Here is a 15,562-nt window from a genome sequence, read left to right as displayed (position 1 = left end):
CTGGGGGTTCATGCAGGAGCTTGTGGGACGGTCCAGCAGACACAAGCACACAGAGGTACCTGCACGTTGAACACATGGCAGAATGCAGACATGCTGTGTTGTGCACACGTGGTCCCTGGGGCTCCCTGGGGCCGAGAAAGCTGGGGTCTGCCTCCGGGTGGGCACCCCCACACTCCGGCTAGAGTGCAGAGTCTGGACAAGGCAGTGTCACGAGGAGCCTGGCCAGGGCCTACAGCCCTTCACTGCACCCCGCTCCCTGGTAGCAGACCCGGGCCTCATCTTTCTGCTCTTGTCTTCAGCTCCAGCCACTGGGACCCATGTGGACCCTCAGGCCTGTCCTGTGGGCTAGAAGCCCTGCAGCGGGGCCAGTGATGGTGCCTATTTGATCTTAGCAGCTGCTCTGAGGGCTTCCGTCACCTGCACCCTGCCTGAGGCTTGGGCCTGGAGTGCACAGCTCCCAGGACCCTGAGGGTCCTGGCTCAGCCTAACCTTCCTCTCTTCCCTCCCTACCCAGAACCGGGGGCGGCTGGCAGACAAGAGGACAGTTGCCCTGCCCACTGCACGGGTCCTAAAGAAGGAGCTGACCCCCAGCTTCTCGTCCAGTGATGGTGACAGCGATGGCAGTGGCCCAGCCTGTGGGCGGCAACCAGGCATGAAACAGGAGGACACCCCACATGTCCCTATCATGAGGAGAAGGTACTTTTACTGGGGGCCAGGCTCGGGGGAGGCACCCGGGCTCTGGACGGGACATCAAGACTGGTGTCTCCAGGTAGCTGAAGGCCAGGCCAGGGCGAGGACCCTTTGCCCTGGGGACAGGGCCCGGGTTTAGCTTGTCATGTCTGCCGAAGCTGAAACAGCCTGAACCCCTGACGCCACAAGACCATAGTGAGAACCTACCCTGCCCCCACTTGGAGGGAGGGGGTCGACGAGGTTCCATGTGGGGAAGGAAGGAGGCTCTAGGAAGGGCCAGGGGCTCTCGGAGGAGGGCAGTCAGGGAGACCCAGCAAGGGAGGGCCTGATACCACCACAGCCAGGCGGAGAGAAAGGAGCTGAGCAGCCCCCTTCCCGGAGCTGTCCCTGAAACTCTCATGCTCATTCTCCTTGGCTGGAGGCAGCTTTCCTGGCTACCCACTGTCCCTTCCAGGCTTGGGGCCACTCTTCCTGACTTCCCACCATCTCCTCTCCTGGCAGAGACACCTCCCACTGTCCACTCACCTCTTCATGCCTCCATCTATCTGTCGTCGGTCCATTCATTTGTCTGTCCATCCAGCACATGTTACTCACCCCCAGAGTTTCTAGGCCTTTTCTCTTCCCACCTAATCTTTCAACGTGTTCCAACATCTCCTGCCCTAAAATAACCCTCCCAAACCCCCAACACCCCCACTTCCCAGCCCTCATACCCACGCTTGCTAAGGTGACACACCCACACAGGCTTCCAACCACCATCCCTCAGCCTGAGGGTCTTTCTGGGAACACTGCTATGAGTGAGGGGACAGGCAGAGAGCAGAGCTGTTTCCTTACTTGACCTCTCGTTTTGGCATCCCTCCTACCTACAAGTGCGGTGGTCGCTTTCAGGAGGCAGACTGGTAGCAGCTGGGACCCAGGAAGCTGCACCCACCTGGGCTGACACTGGACCATTGGTGCCGGCAGCGGCCATGGGGCTTGCTCCCTGACCTGTTCCAGCCTGGCTGGAGCAGCTCTAGCAACTAGGAATTTGGTTCAGTTGCATGGCTGATCGCAGAAGAGGCTGCAGCTCCCCTCCCCACCCCCGCCCTCAGCACAATGTGGTAGCTCTCCTGGGTTCGCTCCAACAAGAAGGACAGGTGTGGCAGCCTCATTTCTGTCCTTCCCAATTCCTTTGTCTGGTGAGACCAGGAGTCGGCTCCTGCCCCATGGTCCTATCCTGGTGGCAGCCACTGGCTGGTTGAGCTGGTACCAGATAGCACTGGAGACAAATCCGAGCCAACCCAGTTCCTTTGGGGCCAGCGCTCTGGGGAAGATGAGGGCTATGCCATACACACACCCTGCTGTTCAGGTACCAGATCCTGGAGGCCACTTTGACCCTCTGCTTCTTTCCTTGCAGAGTCCACACCCACTGGGACGTGAACATCTCCTTCCGAGAGACGTCCTGCAGGTAGGGTCTGGGCTTATCCCCACACATCGTGCGTGGGCAGGATGGAGCCTTGTTGCTCCATTTCCCGTGGGTCTGCTTCTAAATCTTTCCAGCCTCCCTCCCTTCCTCCCCTCCCTAGTCTGTGGTCTGTCGGTCGGTTTGTGCCCAGGCCCTAACAACAGCACAGGTGGGTTCTGGGCAGCCTAACCCTCCCACATGGGACTGACCATTTGAGTCAGTCTGCCCAAAGATGAGGCCATGACCTCCCCCTCCCACCCTCCCAAAGACCCACCCAGAGATGAGGATGGTGATGTGTGCCTGGGGTCTCATAGGATGCAGAGGCGTTCACTAGGGAAAGAGGATGTCTGCAAAGATGTGGAAGAACAAGGGAAGGGGATGTAGGGCTGTGGGGGGCTGGCAGGTCTGATCCAACTGAATGCTAAAGGACTTTGGATGCTGAGCCCGTAGAACACGGTGCTCCAGGCAGTGAGGAGCCACCCGAAGTTCTTGGGCAGAGGGGTGATAGAGTGTGTGTTTTGATGAGGTCCTTCTGGAGGCCCTGCCCAGGAGGTTGGAGGTTTGCTCCAGTCTACAGTGGTTCAGGCTGTGGAAGCATGATGGAAGGCAGGGGGGCGGCGAACCCAAGACATAGCAAGGAGATAAAAATGAGGGGACCTGATGAGGAAGTTGGGAGGGCACTGGGGAGACCCAAGTTCTAGATTCCAGATGAGCAAAGGATGGTCAGTCTGTGGATGGAGCCCAGGCTGTGGCTTCTGGTCAGTGGGGTCAAGTCCTACCACAGGGCTTCCAGGGAGGGTACAGGAAGGGCCCAGCCTAGGAGACAGTAGGCACCCAGCACAGGCCCAGCTTCCTCAGCCAAAGCTGAGGGGCCAGCCCCCAAGGTGGGAGCCTGTCCTCCCCACTCCCAGCCTGGTTCTGTGCCATATGTATTATTATTTACGTCTCTGAAAATATCTGGGTCCTAGAGCCGAATTACAGTGAAAACATCTTTAAACTTATTTCTACCTCATTTTGAAGTTGCCTGCTCAACTGATCATTTTTATGAACCGTTATGAACATTGATGACATTTTATGAGCCTTTTGCTTGGGAAGCTACAGGATGAATTTGTCAGTGAAGCTTATAGCGAACCCAAGGGAGGTTCCTCCACTCCTGGAATGACTCCTCCTGCCTCCGGTAGCCCTTTCCTCACCCACCCCTGGCCTTGTAAAGTGAGAGAAGGTCCCAGGTGTCCAGAAAGAGGGTGCTCCCGGTAAGGGGCCAAGTCCAAGTGCATGTGGGCTCCTTCAGTCCTGCACAGGCACTAGGGGTGTCTGGGATGATTTTCTGGATTTTACCAGAGAGGAGACTGCGGTTTCGGGGCAGGGGTGTAGCGTGCCGAGAGGACTTACAGGCTATCTGCCCCCACCTGCTGATGCGGCACCTCGGCTTCGGGCCAAGGAGGGCTGCAGGCAGCCTGGCTTGTCTCTTCCTGGCTCCTTTTGATGCTGTCCCTCTGTCCTTCATCTCTAGTCTCCTGTCTGTTCTTTAGCCTCTGTCCATTCATCTCTCTGCTATTCCCATCCTTTCTGTCTCTGCATCCATCCATTCAGTAGTGCCTGTCTGTTCATCTGTCATCATCTCTCACTTTGTTTGTCCCTCTCTCTCCACCCATTGGCCTTCACCTGTCTGTCCATCCATCTGTCCATGGGTTCCATCCATTGGCCCACTTGCCTGCTTGGAGCTCCTGCTTCAGCACCCATGCACCCCAGGCAGCTGGCCGGAGATATGGTCCCTGCCCTCCTGGGGCCCCTGAGCTGGCCAGGATATGGGCAAACACTGGACAGTATGACAGTCGGCTGAGGGAGCCTGGAGGAGCCCAGGGTGCCCCTCGGGGAGAGTTGGGGTCGGAGGGGCCAGACCCCTCTCCCTCAACCTCCTAGCACACACCCTCCTCCCTGCAGCCCCTCTGTCACTCAAGCTCTCCCCCTGACCTCCTGATACACAGCCCCACCCCATGGTGCCACAGAGAGCCTCCCAAGAACCCTCGTGGGCTTGGTCCCTCATGCACAACACGGTGCAGATACTGTGTTCAGGGCTGTGGGAACCTCATACTTGGGATGCCGAATGCAGAGTTCATGTGTTTTCAGCCTGGTGTTTCTTTGTAGTTCTTTACATAAAACCTGGCATAATTTGTTCAGTGAGTGACCAGAACATGTTTTCCAGAGCCAGGCCAGGCTGTCTTGGGGCCTGTGGGGTGAACCCCCAAGGCAGAGAGCAGAGCAAGGCTGTGGTGGGCGGTGGTGTCCTGATTCCCACCGGGCCTCACCTCCATGGTTTCACAGCACCACCTGAGTGCCTGAATGACTGACCGCTGAGTGAAAGAGCTGATGGCCATGGCGGTGGTGGTGAGCTGGGGGCTAGAGTCCCTGGTCCCTGTGTGGGCGCTGGTCTAAGGGTTCATGGGGAACAAACTGATGAGGCCTTTCCTCACCTACTCAGTCTCCGGGGTGATCCACTTCCTGTAGGAGTCCTGGGGACACCAGAATTGGATCCCCTCAGGGGAGAACTTGGAGGCAGCCTCCAGCCAGCCCCCCCACCCCCTCCCTAGTGCTGAGGACAGCACTTCTCTCCTCAACACGCTCGCATTGATGAGGATGATAGAGGGATGAGAATTGCTGCCAATTAATCCCATAAAGTACTTACTCCACCCCACCTCCCCTCCTCTTTGCATGGGGGGGCACCTTCTCTCCTCCTGGGAGGGGGGGTGGGGGTGGGGAGAGAACCCGCATCTGGGTCTCCCAGAAGGCTCTAGAGCCCAGCCCTGGAGTCTTTGGGGCTGAAACTGATCTGCTTAGGGGCCAGCCTGGATTAGCCTGCTCCAGCCGCCCAGGCCAGGGGGGCCGGGGGCTATTTAATGAGGTTCAGGGTCGGTTCCCAGGTCACTCCGTGGAGGCCCCCTTGCAGCGGCCCAGCTGGGAGGCTGCTCTATTCCAGGTGGGCCAGGGAGCAAGGGCACTGGGGGGGGGGTGCCCAGGGCCCCCTGCTCCTCCTCTCTTCTGTCTTCCTGCTGCTCCAGGCGGCATCTGTAAGATGACAGGTGACCCTCCTCTATGCTAAGAACTCCAGGAGCAGATGGGGGGCCGTTCACACACAGCCACACTGACATTTTCTCACTCCACCCTTTCTCTGGGACTCTGGTGTAGGGTTGAGCTGCGTTAGCAGAAAGAGAACTGAGGGAACAAAAGAGTTAAAAACATGTTGATTCCAGGCCCACACATGCCTGGCGGCTGAGGTTCTTAGCTGGGGGCCTTGGGGAGAGCAGAGTGTCCTGAGCACACGGGGGGACCAGACTCCCCATTCAGGCTGTGTGTCTGCGTGTCTGTGTGCGTGTGTAGGTGCATGCTCTTGCCGGTCCTTGTGAGAGTGTACATGTGTCCCTGTGTGTGCACACGTCTCATTGGCTGCAGGACTTCGGTCTGAACCTTGGTTTCCTTATTTGAAGAAACTGAGCGTCTGTGGGTCGTTGCAAGCTTTAGCTGAAAGAGTGCATGCGACTTTCTTAATGAAGCAGCTAACACAGGAGTAAGCGCTAGATGCATGTGCAACAGTGTGAGTCCTCTCTGGTCACTGTTCCTCATGAGCAGACACCCCCTTGTCAGGCGATTGCTCTGGTCACTATGGGGAGAGCATGGCAAGACTGAGCTGGGTCCCCGTGCCCTGCACACACCCTCCCTGGGAGCTGCGGTGGGGCCTGAGTGTAAAGCCCCATGCCAGGCAGAAGCCTGGCAGGTCCTAGCGGTCCTGGGTGAGGCCTAGATAGGTCACACCCACTAGATGTTTCCCTTGGGCCCTGCTATGGGGATGCCTGCATATGGTGCTGTCACAGACCACACACAGAGGCGGGCAGGAGGCATGGCACACTTGCCCTCTGGCACTACGCATGCCCACACTCGAGCTTAGTTGGGCACTTGCTGTGCCCAGGGCTGGGCACACAGCCTTTGGGGGTCTCACCTTCATTGTCTTGCTTGCTGCAGCCAGGACAGCGACCTGCCCACCCTCATATCCAGTGTCCACCGAAGCCGCCACCTCGTTATGCCCGAGCATCAGAGCCGCTGTGAATTCCAGAGAGGTGGTGTGGAGATAGGCCTGGGAGCCTCAGGTGAGGAGCTGGGGGGAGAGAACACGGCTGCCAGGGCCACTGCAGCTCAGCCTGAGGACAGCCTGCCCCGCCACCCCCCCCGCCCCCACCAGCGTCTCTGCTCAGCAGCTCTGGATGCTGCCACCTCCAGCACCCTTGGCTGGCAGCCAGGGAGGCCAGCGGAGGCGGGAGGTGGCAAGGCTGGCTGTCCCCCGGGGCTCCGTGTGATGGTAATTGTGTTAATCCCGGCCAGCCAGCGAGACGGGAGGCAGAGGCAGTGGCTCCACCGGCTCCACCATGGCTGCTTCTGGGGTGGGCTTGGAGCGGTCAAGGCCACTGCCACCCCCTTCCCATAGGAGCAGAAGCAGGGAGGACAGTCCGGGACGGGCAGGCCTCACGCAGGCTCGGAAATGCACATCCTGAATGGCTCACTTGAGGGCAGGGACACAGTCTGCATGCATGAGAGTGCCCACCAACCCCATGGAGCACAGGCCCCTGGAGGAAAGGGGTCCATCGCCTAAGAGATGGGGGGCTGGAGCCCGGACCTCTGCAGGGGTGGGGCAGGAGAGTGCTGGCCCAAGCTCCTGAGGTCATCTCAGAGGGACAGCTCCTGGAGGTAGCAGGAGCTCAGAAGGAGGGGGCAGCTGGGGGACCCAGGCCCTCGCCCGAGGAACAGGCCAGCGGGGACTTGGCCATGAGGCTTTGCTGCAGAGAATGGGGCATGGCTGAGCTCTGACTGAAAGAGGAGAGGTCAAAGGACCTGGCAGGGGCCCCTTGCAGTCCAATGGACCCAGGGCAGGGAAGTTTCCAGCAGTGGCTACAGCTCTCAGAAAAGCTGGCCAGGAGATGGTCATCTCCCTAGTGCCCCCAGGCGTGCCTGTGCCTGGGAAGGCCTTTGTGGGGTGGGTGTGAGGGGGCTGCTTCTGGAGCCTTGTTGGAGGCTGCTGAGCAGGCAGCTGATAAAATCTAATTGCTCCATCGATCGGGCGGAGCCGCGGGAGCCCCACGGTGATTGAGATATTCTGAGCCAGCAGGCCCTCCCCCTGCTGCCCGCACACAAGGAGACCTCACAGTACATGGGCACGGGTGTGCATGTGTGAAAGCAGGCATGTGCACCCCGCTCCCTGCTAGGGCTGCGTGCCTGGGGCCTTAGCATGGCCCGGGCACCCAGCTCACACTCTGCGTCTGGGTGTCATCATGCCACACACCTGTGGCCTCACTCTCGCTTTTTGCTGTGACCCCTGCTTGCACTCCAGGGCAGAGGGAGGAGGAGAGTCACCCCTCAGTGCCCCCCTACAAGGGCCTACAGATCCGCATCCAAACCCAGTCTTGGTGTCAGGAGCCAAAGATCCCGGAGTATTCTGCATGAACGGTCACGTGTGTGCACTGTGTCCAGGTTTTGTGAGAGTTTGCTCTCTCCTTGGGGCTGTCGTCCCCCCTTGGCTTCCACTTGCTCCTGTCGGCCCTTGGGTGGGGACATTTGCCTGCCGTCACCTTCTCTTGATTCCCCAGGAACCACATGTCAGTCCTATTCCTACAGAAATGGATCCTGGACAGGAAAGGCCATGGAGGACTGTGAGGGGCTCAACCTGGGTCCATGCTGGTGTCTTAGGACTGTGTATATGTGTCTATGAGTGAACATGGCCCTTATCAGGGACTAGTGAACTCCCAGATCGCCATGGCAAGACCTTACTGCAGCCAGTGGGCTGGGTCTCACTGTGGGTCCTCCTTCTACCTCCAGAAGCACCTCCCCCCACCCCCACCCCCCCACCCGTAGGAAGGGGAGGGGGAGTTTCCACTGTGGAAAATGGGAATGGGACTCAGGGAAGTGAGAGTGCTGGGTTATTTGCTAAACCTAAAAGGGGTGTGTGCAGGATGGGGCATGGGCAGCAGGTGTGGACCCAGCCCAAATCTGCCTCCAGGCCTGGCACAGCTGGATGTCGTGGCTCTCCTACCAGCTGGGCCCTGATGCCCCAAAGCTGTTGGGAGCCAGCTTTGGTTTCCTCAAGGAGCCCTCATGCTGGTTGTGCCCCTCTCTGTCCTGCCAGGTCACTGAGGTAGGGACCCTTCAGCCAAGCAGTAAAGACCTCGTCCCCCTCGGGGCGAGGCCTAGGGTTGGGCTGCCGAGGTGGCAGCGAGGTGGCTGAGATCAATAACTTATTAGCACCATTCTGTCAGCTGTAAAGTGGAGATTGATCGGCCTCTCGCTGCTGCCGCACTTCCCCGGCCTGATAAAAATGACAGATTAAGGGAATAAGGGAAAGGAATTAGGCTCTGGGAATTAGGCTTCTGGGAAGCCTGCCTTGCTGAGGTGTCATGGCAGGCCTGGTTCACAGAGGGGGTAGCCCTCACCCCACCCACCCAGGCAGCCTCCTCAGGGTGGAGAGGGGGCCAGAACATGGGCTCTGGCCTGGAGGCCAGCACTGTGGTGGGCCCGGGAGAACAGGACATCTGCTGAGCTGTTCATCAGACACCCTATCCCAGGCCTTGAGCTCAGGAAGGAAGGATCAGGGGCTGGGATGGAGAGGGGTGGATTTGGGGAGACAGAGGAGTATAATTTAGATGTAGGACCTGAGAGAGGTCTTCAGAGAGGGGTGGGGCTGTCCCCCCCCATACGCACATACACTACTATGGCCAGGCTGTGTACAGCAGACCAGACTGTTCAGGGGTGCCCTCAAGAGCTCAGAGCCCAGGGGGCAGGTGGGCAGTTGTGTGACAGGCAAGGCCAGGGTGCTGGCTCAGGCCCTCTAAGGGCAGTGAGGAGTGTGGCCTAGGTGGAGGTCCCCAGGAGTGGGTGTGGCAGGTGTGCCCGACCTTGGGGGCTTCAAGGTGTCCTTGGGGGCCTGCTGCCTAGCGCTTTCCCTGAGTGGATAGAGGCTAGGGTCCTCACTCCTGGGAGGGAGGGTGACTTCCAGGCTAAACCAAAGCCTTCAGTTCCTCTTCGGCAGAATGATCGGGAGGGCCCGATCATTAATTTCACAGGAGACCAGTCTGGCTGGATAGGGGCAGCAGGGTGCCTGTGGAGTCCTGAGTTGCCACCTGAGTCTGCTACCACAAATCTCCCATCACATACACACATACCCCAAAGTCCAGGATCAGAACCGTCCCTTGACCTATCCAAACCCTGGCAAGATGTCCTCTGGCTGAAGGCCTGGGACCCTGGACTGGAAAAGGCTTTGACTTGGCCAGGACCCAAGGGCACCTGAGCAATGATGGATTAGGTTCTGGGCTGAGCTGGGGCTGGCTGGGACGGAGGCCTGGGCTGGGTCCCTCTCTGCCCCTGGCCCTCCCAGCCTCCATCCCCTCCAAGCCCGGAGATGCATGATGGGGCTCACTTTACCCTCCCCCAACAGGTGACCTGTTGGGCAAGAGGCTAGGCCGCTCCCCCCACATCAGCAGTGACTGCCCATTGGAGAAAAAGGCACGAAGCAAGTCGCCCCAAGGTGGGAGCTCAACTTGGAGGTGGAGGGACAGGCCACAAGGAGGGAGGGGGATCACTCAGACCCCATGCAGGGCAGAATCAGCCCAGCAGCAGGTTCTAGGAGGGGAGGTCCTGCCTCTCCTGTGGCAGCATCTGAAGGAGAATCCCCTCACTTTATGCTCCCCCCAACACAGAGACTCTGTTGCTGCCAGAACTAGGGCCCAGCATGGCCCCTGAGGATCACTACCGCCGGCTCGTGTCTGCCCTGAGTGAGGCCAGCACCTTTGAGGACCCCCAGCGTCTCTACCACCTGGGCCTCCCCAGCCATGGTATGTGCCCCCACCCCATGGCACCATCCCTTACCAAGTGTCTACCTGTGTGTGCTGGGCTCTTGCTGTCCCTGGAGGCCTCTGCTCACCCTGGAAAGAGGCTCCGGGATCTTTGGCTCCTGACACCAAGACTGGGTTTGGATGCGGATCTGTAGGCCCTTGTAGGGGGGCACTGAGGGGTGACTCTCCTCCTCCCTCTGCCCAGGCATCCACTTGTTTGGGTAGATCTGGGGGATCCCCCACCTGCATATCCCTACAGTCCACCCCCACCATCTCCCACAGACTCTCTAGCAGGGCCACCCCTCACTTGTGACAGGCAAGCACTGTCATTTCACAGATGAGGAAACAGTCTGGGATGAGCCCCAGTGAGAGTGGGAGGTGGGGACTGAGCCAGGCCCACCCGCCTCTCTCCTGTACATGCAGCTTCTCATTGTCCGCTGGTCCGTATGGCCTGTAGTCCTGTAAGCTGCCATCAGGGTGGTGTGTGAGATCGTGCCCCACCTCACCTGGGGTCAGCTCTACATGGGAGGGGCCAAGAGGAGGGGAGCTGTCCGGCTAGGACATCCAGAAGGGAGGATGGGTAGCAGTTAGGATGTGGCCGCCAGGACCTACCTCAAGGGGTGCTCAGAAGCCCCAGCTGGAGGCACAGTCCCTGCCCCACCCAGCTCCCCACTGCTCTGTCCATCTGTCCTTCCTGCCTCTCATGGACACACCTCACCCACCCACCATCTGGCACCCTGACCAGCTGCACCCTAGCCTGGCAGACCCCAGCCCACGGTGCTGCCTCTAGCTTGGCTTTTTCAGGCGTGAGGAGTGCTGGGAAAGAGGGCAGGATTTCTTCTCCTTACACAAGGCACTGTCCCCCAGGGCAGCCAGGCACCGAGAGCCTGAATAATTCACCAAATGTTAATAATTTAAAAATCTTCCTTTTTAATTGCTTTCCCTGCCCTGCCTGGGGCCCGCTCCGCTGGTCTGCGCCGGGGAGGGGGCGCCGGCCACCGGGGAGCAGCGCCGGGAGCCGGGCTGTCAATCATGGCCCTGCGCCACCGCCCCCGCCGCGGAGCCGACTGTAAATAACCGAGGCCGCCGGGCGGGCGCGGGGGCGAGGGGCCCCGCTGGGATCGATGCAGGCGGCCGAGCCGGCTGGGCTCTGCGGGCTGGCACCCGGCCCGGGCAGGACCCACCTCCGCTTTTCGGGTAATTAATTTATAAACAGGCGGCGGCGGCGGCGGCGGAGCCTGCACAAATGGGGGACTGCGCGGGGCGGGGGGGGGGGGGACCCGGAGGCCCGGCCGCGGGCAGGATGGAGGGACTCCGAAGGGGAGCAGAGTGCTAGGCGCCTTGAGGGTGCACTGCGTGTTACCTAGAAGGGGGTCACCTGGGCATTTGTCAGTACAGGGTTGAAAACCCATTCCCACTCCTCCAGGAGCAGGCCTGCGCCCTCACTCTTGGGTCTTTGCACAACCCCATCTGCAGCCTTGCTCTCCACAACCTCTGAACTCCTGTCAATATCAACATTCGCACCACAGAATCCCCTGCCTTCGGAGCCTTTCTCTCCCTCCCCACTGCATTTGGGTTACTGAAATCCCCATACCGCTTTCAAATGCTTACCTGCCCCCCTCCCGATACAGGTGGGTGCCTCCCAACCCCCATTCCTAACACCACATAAAGCTAGTTGCACTGTGATGATTTGAGTCTCCCCTGTCCTGTGGCCTTCTGTTCATCTTTCTGTCCCCATGACCAACCAGCAAGGTCACTGTAAGGATGTGCTCTCATTGGCTTCTGGTCTCCTCGGTGTCCTTGCCCAGTGTCCTTCATTCAGCAGCGTTGGGGTAGTGAGAGACCTGGGGTAGCCTGGCCTCTGGGTCACCACTGATCACCCCCTCCCCAACTCCCAGATCTCCTGAGGGTCCGGCAGGAGGTGGCAGCAGCAGCTGTGAGGAGCCCCAGTGGCCTGGAAGTCCACCTGCCCTCATCCACGGCAGGTCAGCGTCGAAAGCAGGGCCTGGCTCAGCACCGAGAGGGCACCGTGCCAGCTGGCACCCCATCCTTCTCAGAGAGGTACTGGGGTGCCCACATCAGAGAGGCCCCCATCTTCTCTTTGCTCATTTCTTGGATACAAAGCTGGGGTGGGCCTATCAGAAACCTAGTACCTGGTTTCTGCAGGTCACGTCCACAGCCTGCATCTCCTTACCTTGTCACCTGCCTTCAGTGTGCACACTCTTCGCCCCCATCGCAGCCACACGCTGCCGTTGTCGGTACAGAGTGTGCCAGGCATTGTGCTGGCCCTAGGTTCATGGTCTGCAGAAAGGTCCTGACACCCGCTGAGCTGGTCAGAGGCCCAGAACACTCCTGGAGTAGAATGTGTGGGGGTGACCACCCCTCTGGGCAGGGTGTTAAGGGTGACTGCCGTGTCTGTTGAGCGACTGTGGGACTCGCTGAATCCAGGTGCCCCAGAGACAGCTGAGGGCTTTGCTCCCCCAACAGGTAGGTGAGGGGCTGGAGGCAGATTGGGGGAGTCCGTGGAGAGGGGGCTGTGGAGGGGGCCAGAAGGCAGCAGAGGGGAGCAGCGCGAGGTCTGGAAACCCTGAAGTCCGAGAGCTGGGGCAGGGAAAACACACACACACACACACACACACACACACACCCCACCCCCACCCTGCCCCCCCACCCCCGCGGTCCACCTGCAGAGGCCAAGGGGTGAGCGAGCTAGGCGGGCGGTAAGGGGCTGGGCGGCTCTCCGCGGCCTCCTGCCGGGCGCCAGGGTACGCCCCCCCCCCCAACAACGCCGCGCCCCCCGCCCTCCTCCCCGGAGCGCTATTTGCAGCTGCCTCCCCCGCCTCCAGGATTGCAGCTAATTGCGCCCCCCACCCCCCAGCCGCACAGGGTCCACCGCAGACGGGGAGGCGGGGGCCGGGTGGGCCCCGCGCGGTAATTACCGCAGCAGTCGCCGCCGCCCGCCGGGTCAGCGCCTCCGCGCCGCCGCCGAGATTAATTGGCGCCGCCAGCCGGGGGCGGGGACGGCGCACGACCCGGAGTCTTAGCGAGCAGCCGCATCGACCGCCCGCGGGGCCGGCAATTAGTAGAGGCGGCGGCCGGAGGGGAGGGGGAGGGGGTGGGGGTGGGGGTGAGGGCGCGGGTGCAGGGTAGTTACGGGAAAGGAGGGGGCCTGCGGCGCGCACTGCTTACGGTCCTGTCGTCCACAGGGAGCTGTCGCAGCCGCCCCCCTTGCTGTCACCCCAGAATGCCCCGCACATCGCCCTGGGTCCTCACCTCAGGCCCCCCTTTTTGGGGGTGCCCTCGGCTCTTTGCCAGACCCCAGGTGAGGAGTGGGCGGGGTGTGTGAGCTCTTTGTGTCCTAAGGGGCTGTGAGTGAGCACGCCGCGAGGCCGTCGGTGTGGGCGCATCTGGGCTTGCCAGTGACAGACCCCGTGTCCCCGAGTGCGCCCCGACTACCCATCCCCGCCCCGTCGAAGCCAAGGACAGACCAGGTGGGCTTGGGTGGCCCTAGACCACTCGGCCACCTGGCCTCGTGGTCTGTCCCCTTCCCACCAGGTTACGGGTTCCTGCCCCCTGCCCAGGCAGAGATGCTGGCCCGGCAGCAGGAGCTCCTGCGAAAGCAGAACCTGGCCCGGTGAGTGCGATGGCTACCGGGGAGGAGCAGGTGGCACTGCCGAGCTACATGACCCACGCTACCGTCTGCTTTTCCCGGTCCAGGCTGGAGATGTCGGCAGAGCTGCTGCGTCAGAAGGAGCTGGAGAGCGCGCACCGGCCTCAGCTGCTGGCGCCCGAAGCCGCCCTGCGCCCGTCTGAGGGCGCCGAAGAGTTGCAGCGGCGCGGGGCCATGCTGGTGCTGAGACACAGCTCCGCGCCGCTGCTGGCCCTGCCCCCCCAGGGACCCCCAGGCCCCGGCCCACCCACCCCTCCCCGGGAGCCTGTCCGCCGAACCCTTCGGAAGGGGGGGCCCAGCCCCGCCTCAGCCCACTCCAGTGAGTCCAAGGAGACCACGGGGGCTGGGCTCTGGGCACAAGATGGCTCTGAGGATGAGCCCCCCAAGGATTCAGAAGGAGAGGACCCTGAGATGGTGGCTGCTGGGGGCCAGGGCCCCAACCTGGGCCAAGCCCCAACTGGAGGGGCCAGCCCTGAGGGTAAGGGGCTTCTCTCAGGGTCCATGCTGCCCCCTCCACTGCCCCTGGGCTTACCCTACGCCGTCAGCCCCTACTTCCACACAGGTGGGCATCCCCCCTCCATGCTTCAGAGCCCTCCATGGGGTGGAAGGAAACCCAGTCCCCACCACCACCCTGGGTCTTAGGGAGGGGGTCCATGGGGAGAAAAAAAAATCCCTTTTAGTCATCAATCCATCTCCTCTGAACAATTTGGGCAAGTTCAATAGACATGGGTGGGAGAATAGGAAAGCGCTGGCCATAGTCCTAGTAATACCACCCCCCCAACCCAGGCACCATGGGGGGACTCTTCATGGATGGGGAGGAGGCCACAGCCCCTGAGGACCTCAGCAAGTGGACAGTGGACGATGTCTGCAGCTTTGTGGGGGGCCTGTCTGGCTGTGGAGAATATGCACCGGTGAGGGGGCGGGGTGGTCACACACCTTCCTGAGATGGTTCTGAGTTCCTTCCCCAGTGCCTCTTCCCACCCCGAATCTCCCCTCCTCACTAACAGCGTGTGGGGAGGGGGAAGGATGCTGTTGCATGCCCCCCACCCCGCCGCCGGCCCTTTGCCATGTCAGCGCTTCTGCCTCCAACATAGGCGTATGCCCAACACAAAGATCTTCCTTTCATTTGCAAGTTTTTCCAGCAAACGTCACCAACAGCTTCTCTTGGCCCTGCTCTCTCTGGAAAGCCATGAGGCAACCCCAGGCACTCAGCCCTCGGCGGACTGGAGGGACCCAGCAGGGTGGGTAGGCACTGGTCCCAGCACTCAGGCCCTGACATCCCCCCCGCCCCCCCAGGTGTTCAGAGAACAGGGGATCGACGGGGAGACCTTGCCCCTGCTGACCGAGGAGCACCTCCTGACCACCATGGGGCTGAAGCTAGGGCCTGCTCTCAAGATCCGGGCCCAGGTGAGTGCCAGCTGGGGGCAGGAGTCTCCAGACAACGGTGGGTCAGCACTGAGCTCTTTGTGGCTGCAGGCCAGCAGGCCAGCAGCGCCCCCACCCAGGCCCGTCTCTCCGCAGGTGGCCAAGCGCCTAGGCCGAGTCTTCTACATGGCCAGCTTCCCTGTGGCTCTGCCGCTGCAGCCACCGACGCTGCGGGCCCCAGAGCGGGAGCTCACCTCTGGGGAGCAGCCCCTGTCCCCAACAATGGCCCCCTCCCCCTATGGGGGGGGACACCCCCCTGCTGGCCGAGCCTCGCCCAAGCAAGAGAATGGAACTGTGGCTCTGCTCCCCGGCCCCGCAGAACCCCCCCAGCCTCTGTGCTGAGCTGGTGGGTAAACCACCCTGACCCCTAAGTCCTTCAGTGCCAGCAGCTGATGCAAAAGACCCCACCCCACAGCTTACTTGCGTTTTGGATTTGGATGCAGAAACACAAAGAATTTTTAAAAG

The 15,562-nt window shown here is 61.0% G+C and overlaps 1 protein-coding gene across 4 annotated transcripts; it reads left to right on the top strand.

The window, feature by feature from the left end:
- Positions 1-100: 100 nt before the first annotated feature.
- Positions 101-15,533, top strand: SAMD11 (sterile alpha motif domain containing 11). 4 transcript variants are annotated; one of them, XM_035020113.1, is made up of 12 exons: positions 101-696; positions 2,084-2,134; positions 6,149-6,273; positions 9,606-9,695; positions 9,868-10,002; positions 11,901-12,063; positions 13,209-13,324; positions 13,558-13,636; positions 13,720-13,991; positions 14,459-14,583; positions 14,969-15,079; positions 15,194-15,533. In XM_035020113.1, exons 1-12 carry the CDS (start codon positions 653-655, stop codon positions 15,437-15,439), a joined length of 1,557 nt encoding a protein of 518 aa, XP_034876004.1. In that variant the 5' UTR covers positions 101-652; the 3' UTR covers positions 15,440-15,533. The 4 variants fall into 4 exon arrangements, with proteins under 4 accessions (XP_034876004.1, XP_034876003.1, XP_034876001.1 ...); XM_035020112.1 differs by having other exon boundaries at positions 13,720-14,234; XM_035020110.1 differs by having other exon boundaries at positions 13,720-14,234; positions 14,969-15,533.
- Positions 15,534-15,562: the final 29 nt, after the last annotated feature.

Source organism: Mirounga leonina, unplaced genomic scaffold (genome assembly GCF_011800145.1).
Source record: "Mirounga leonina isolate KUSES-001 unplaced genomic scaffold, KU_Mleo_1.0 Mir_173, whole genome shotgun sequence".
NCBI lineage: Eukaryota > Metazoa > Chordata > Mammalia > Carnivora > Phocidae > Mirounga > Mirounga leonina.
This window is presented reverse-complemented; position numbering and strand designations above follow the sequence as displayed.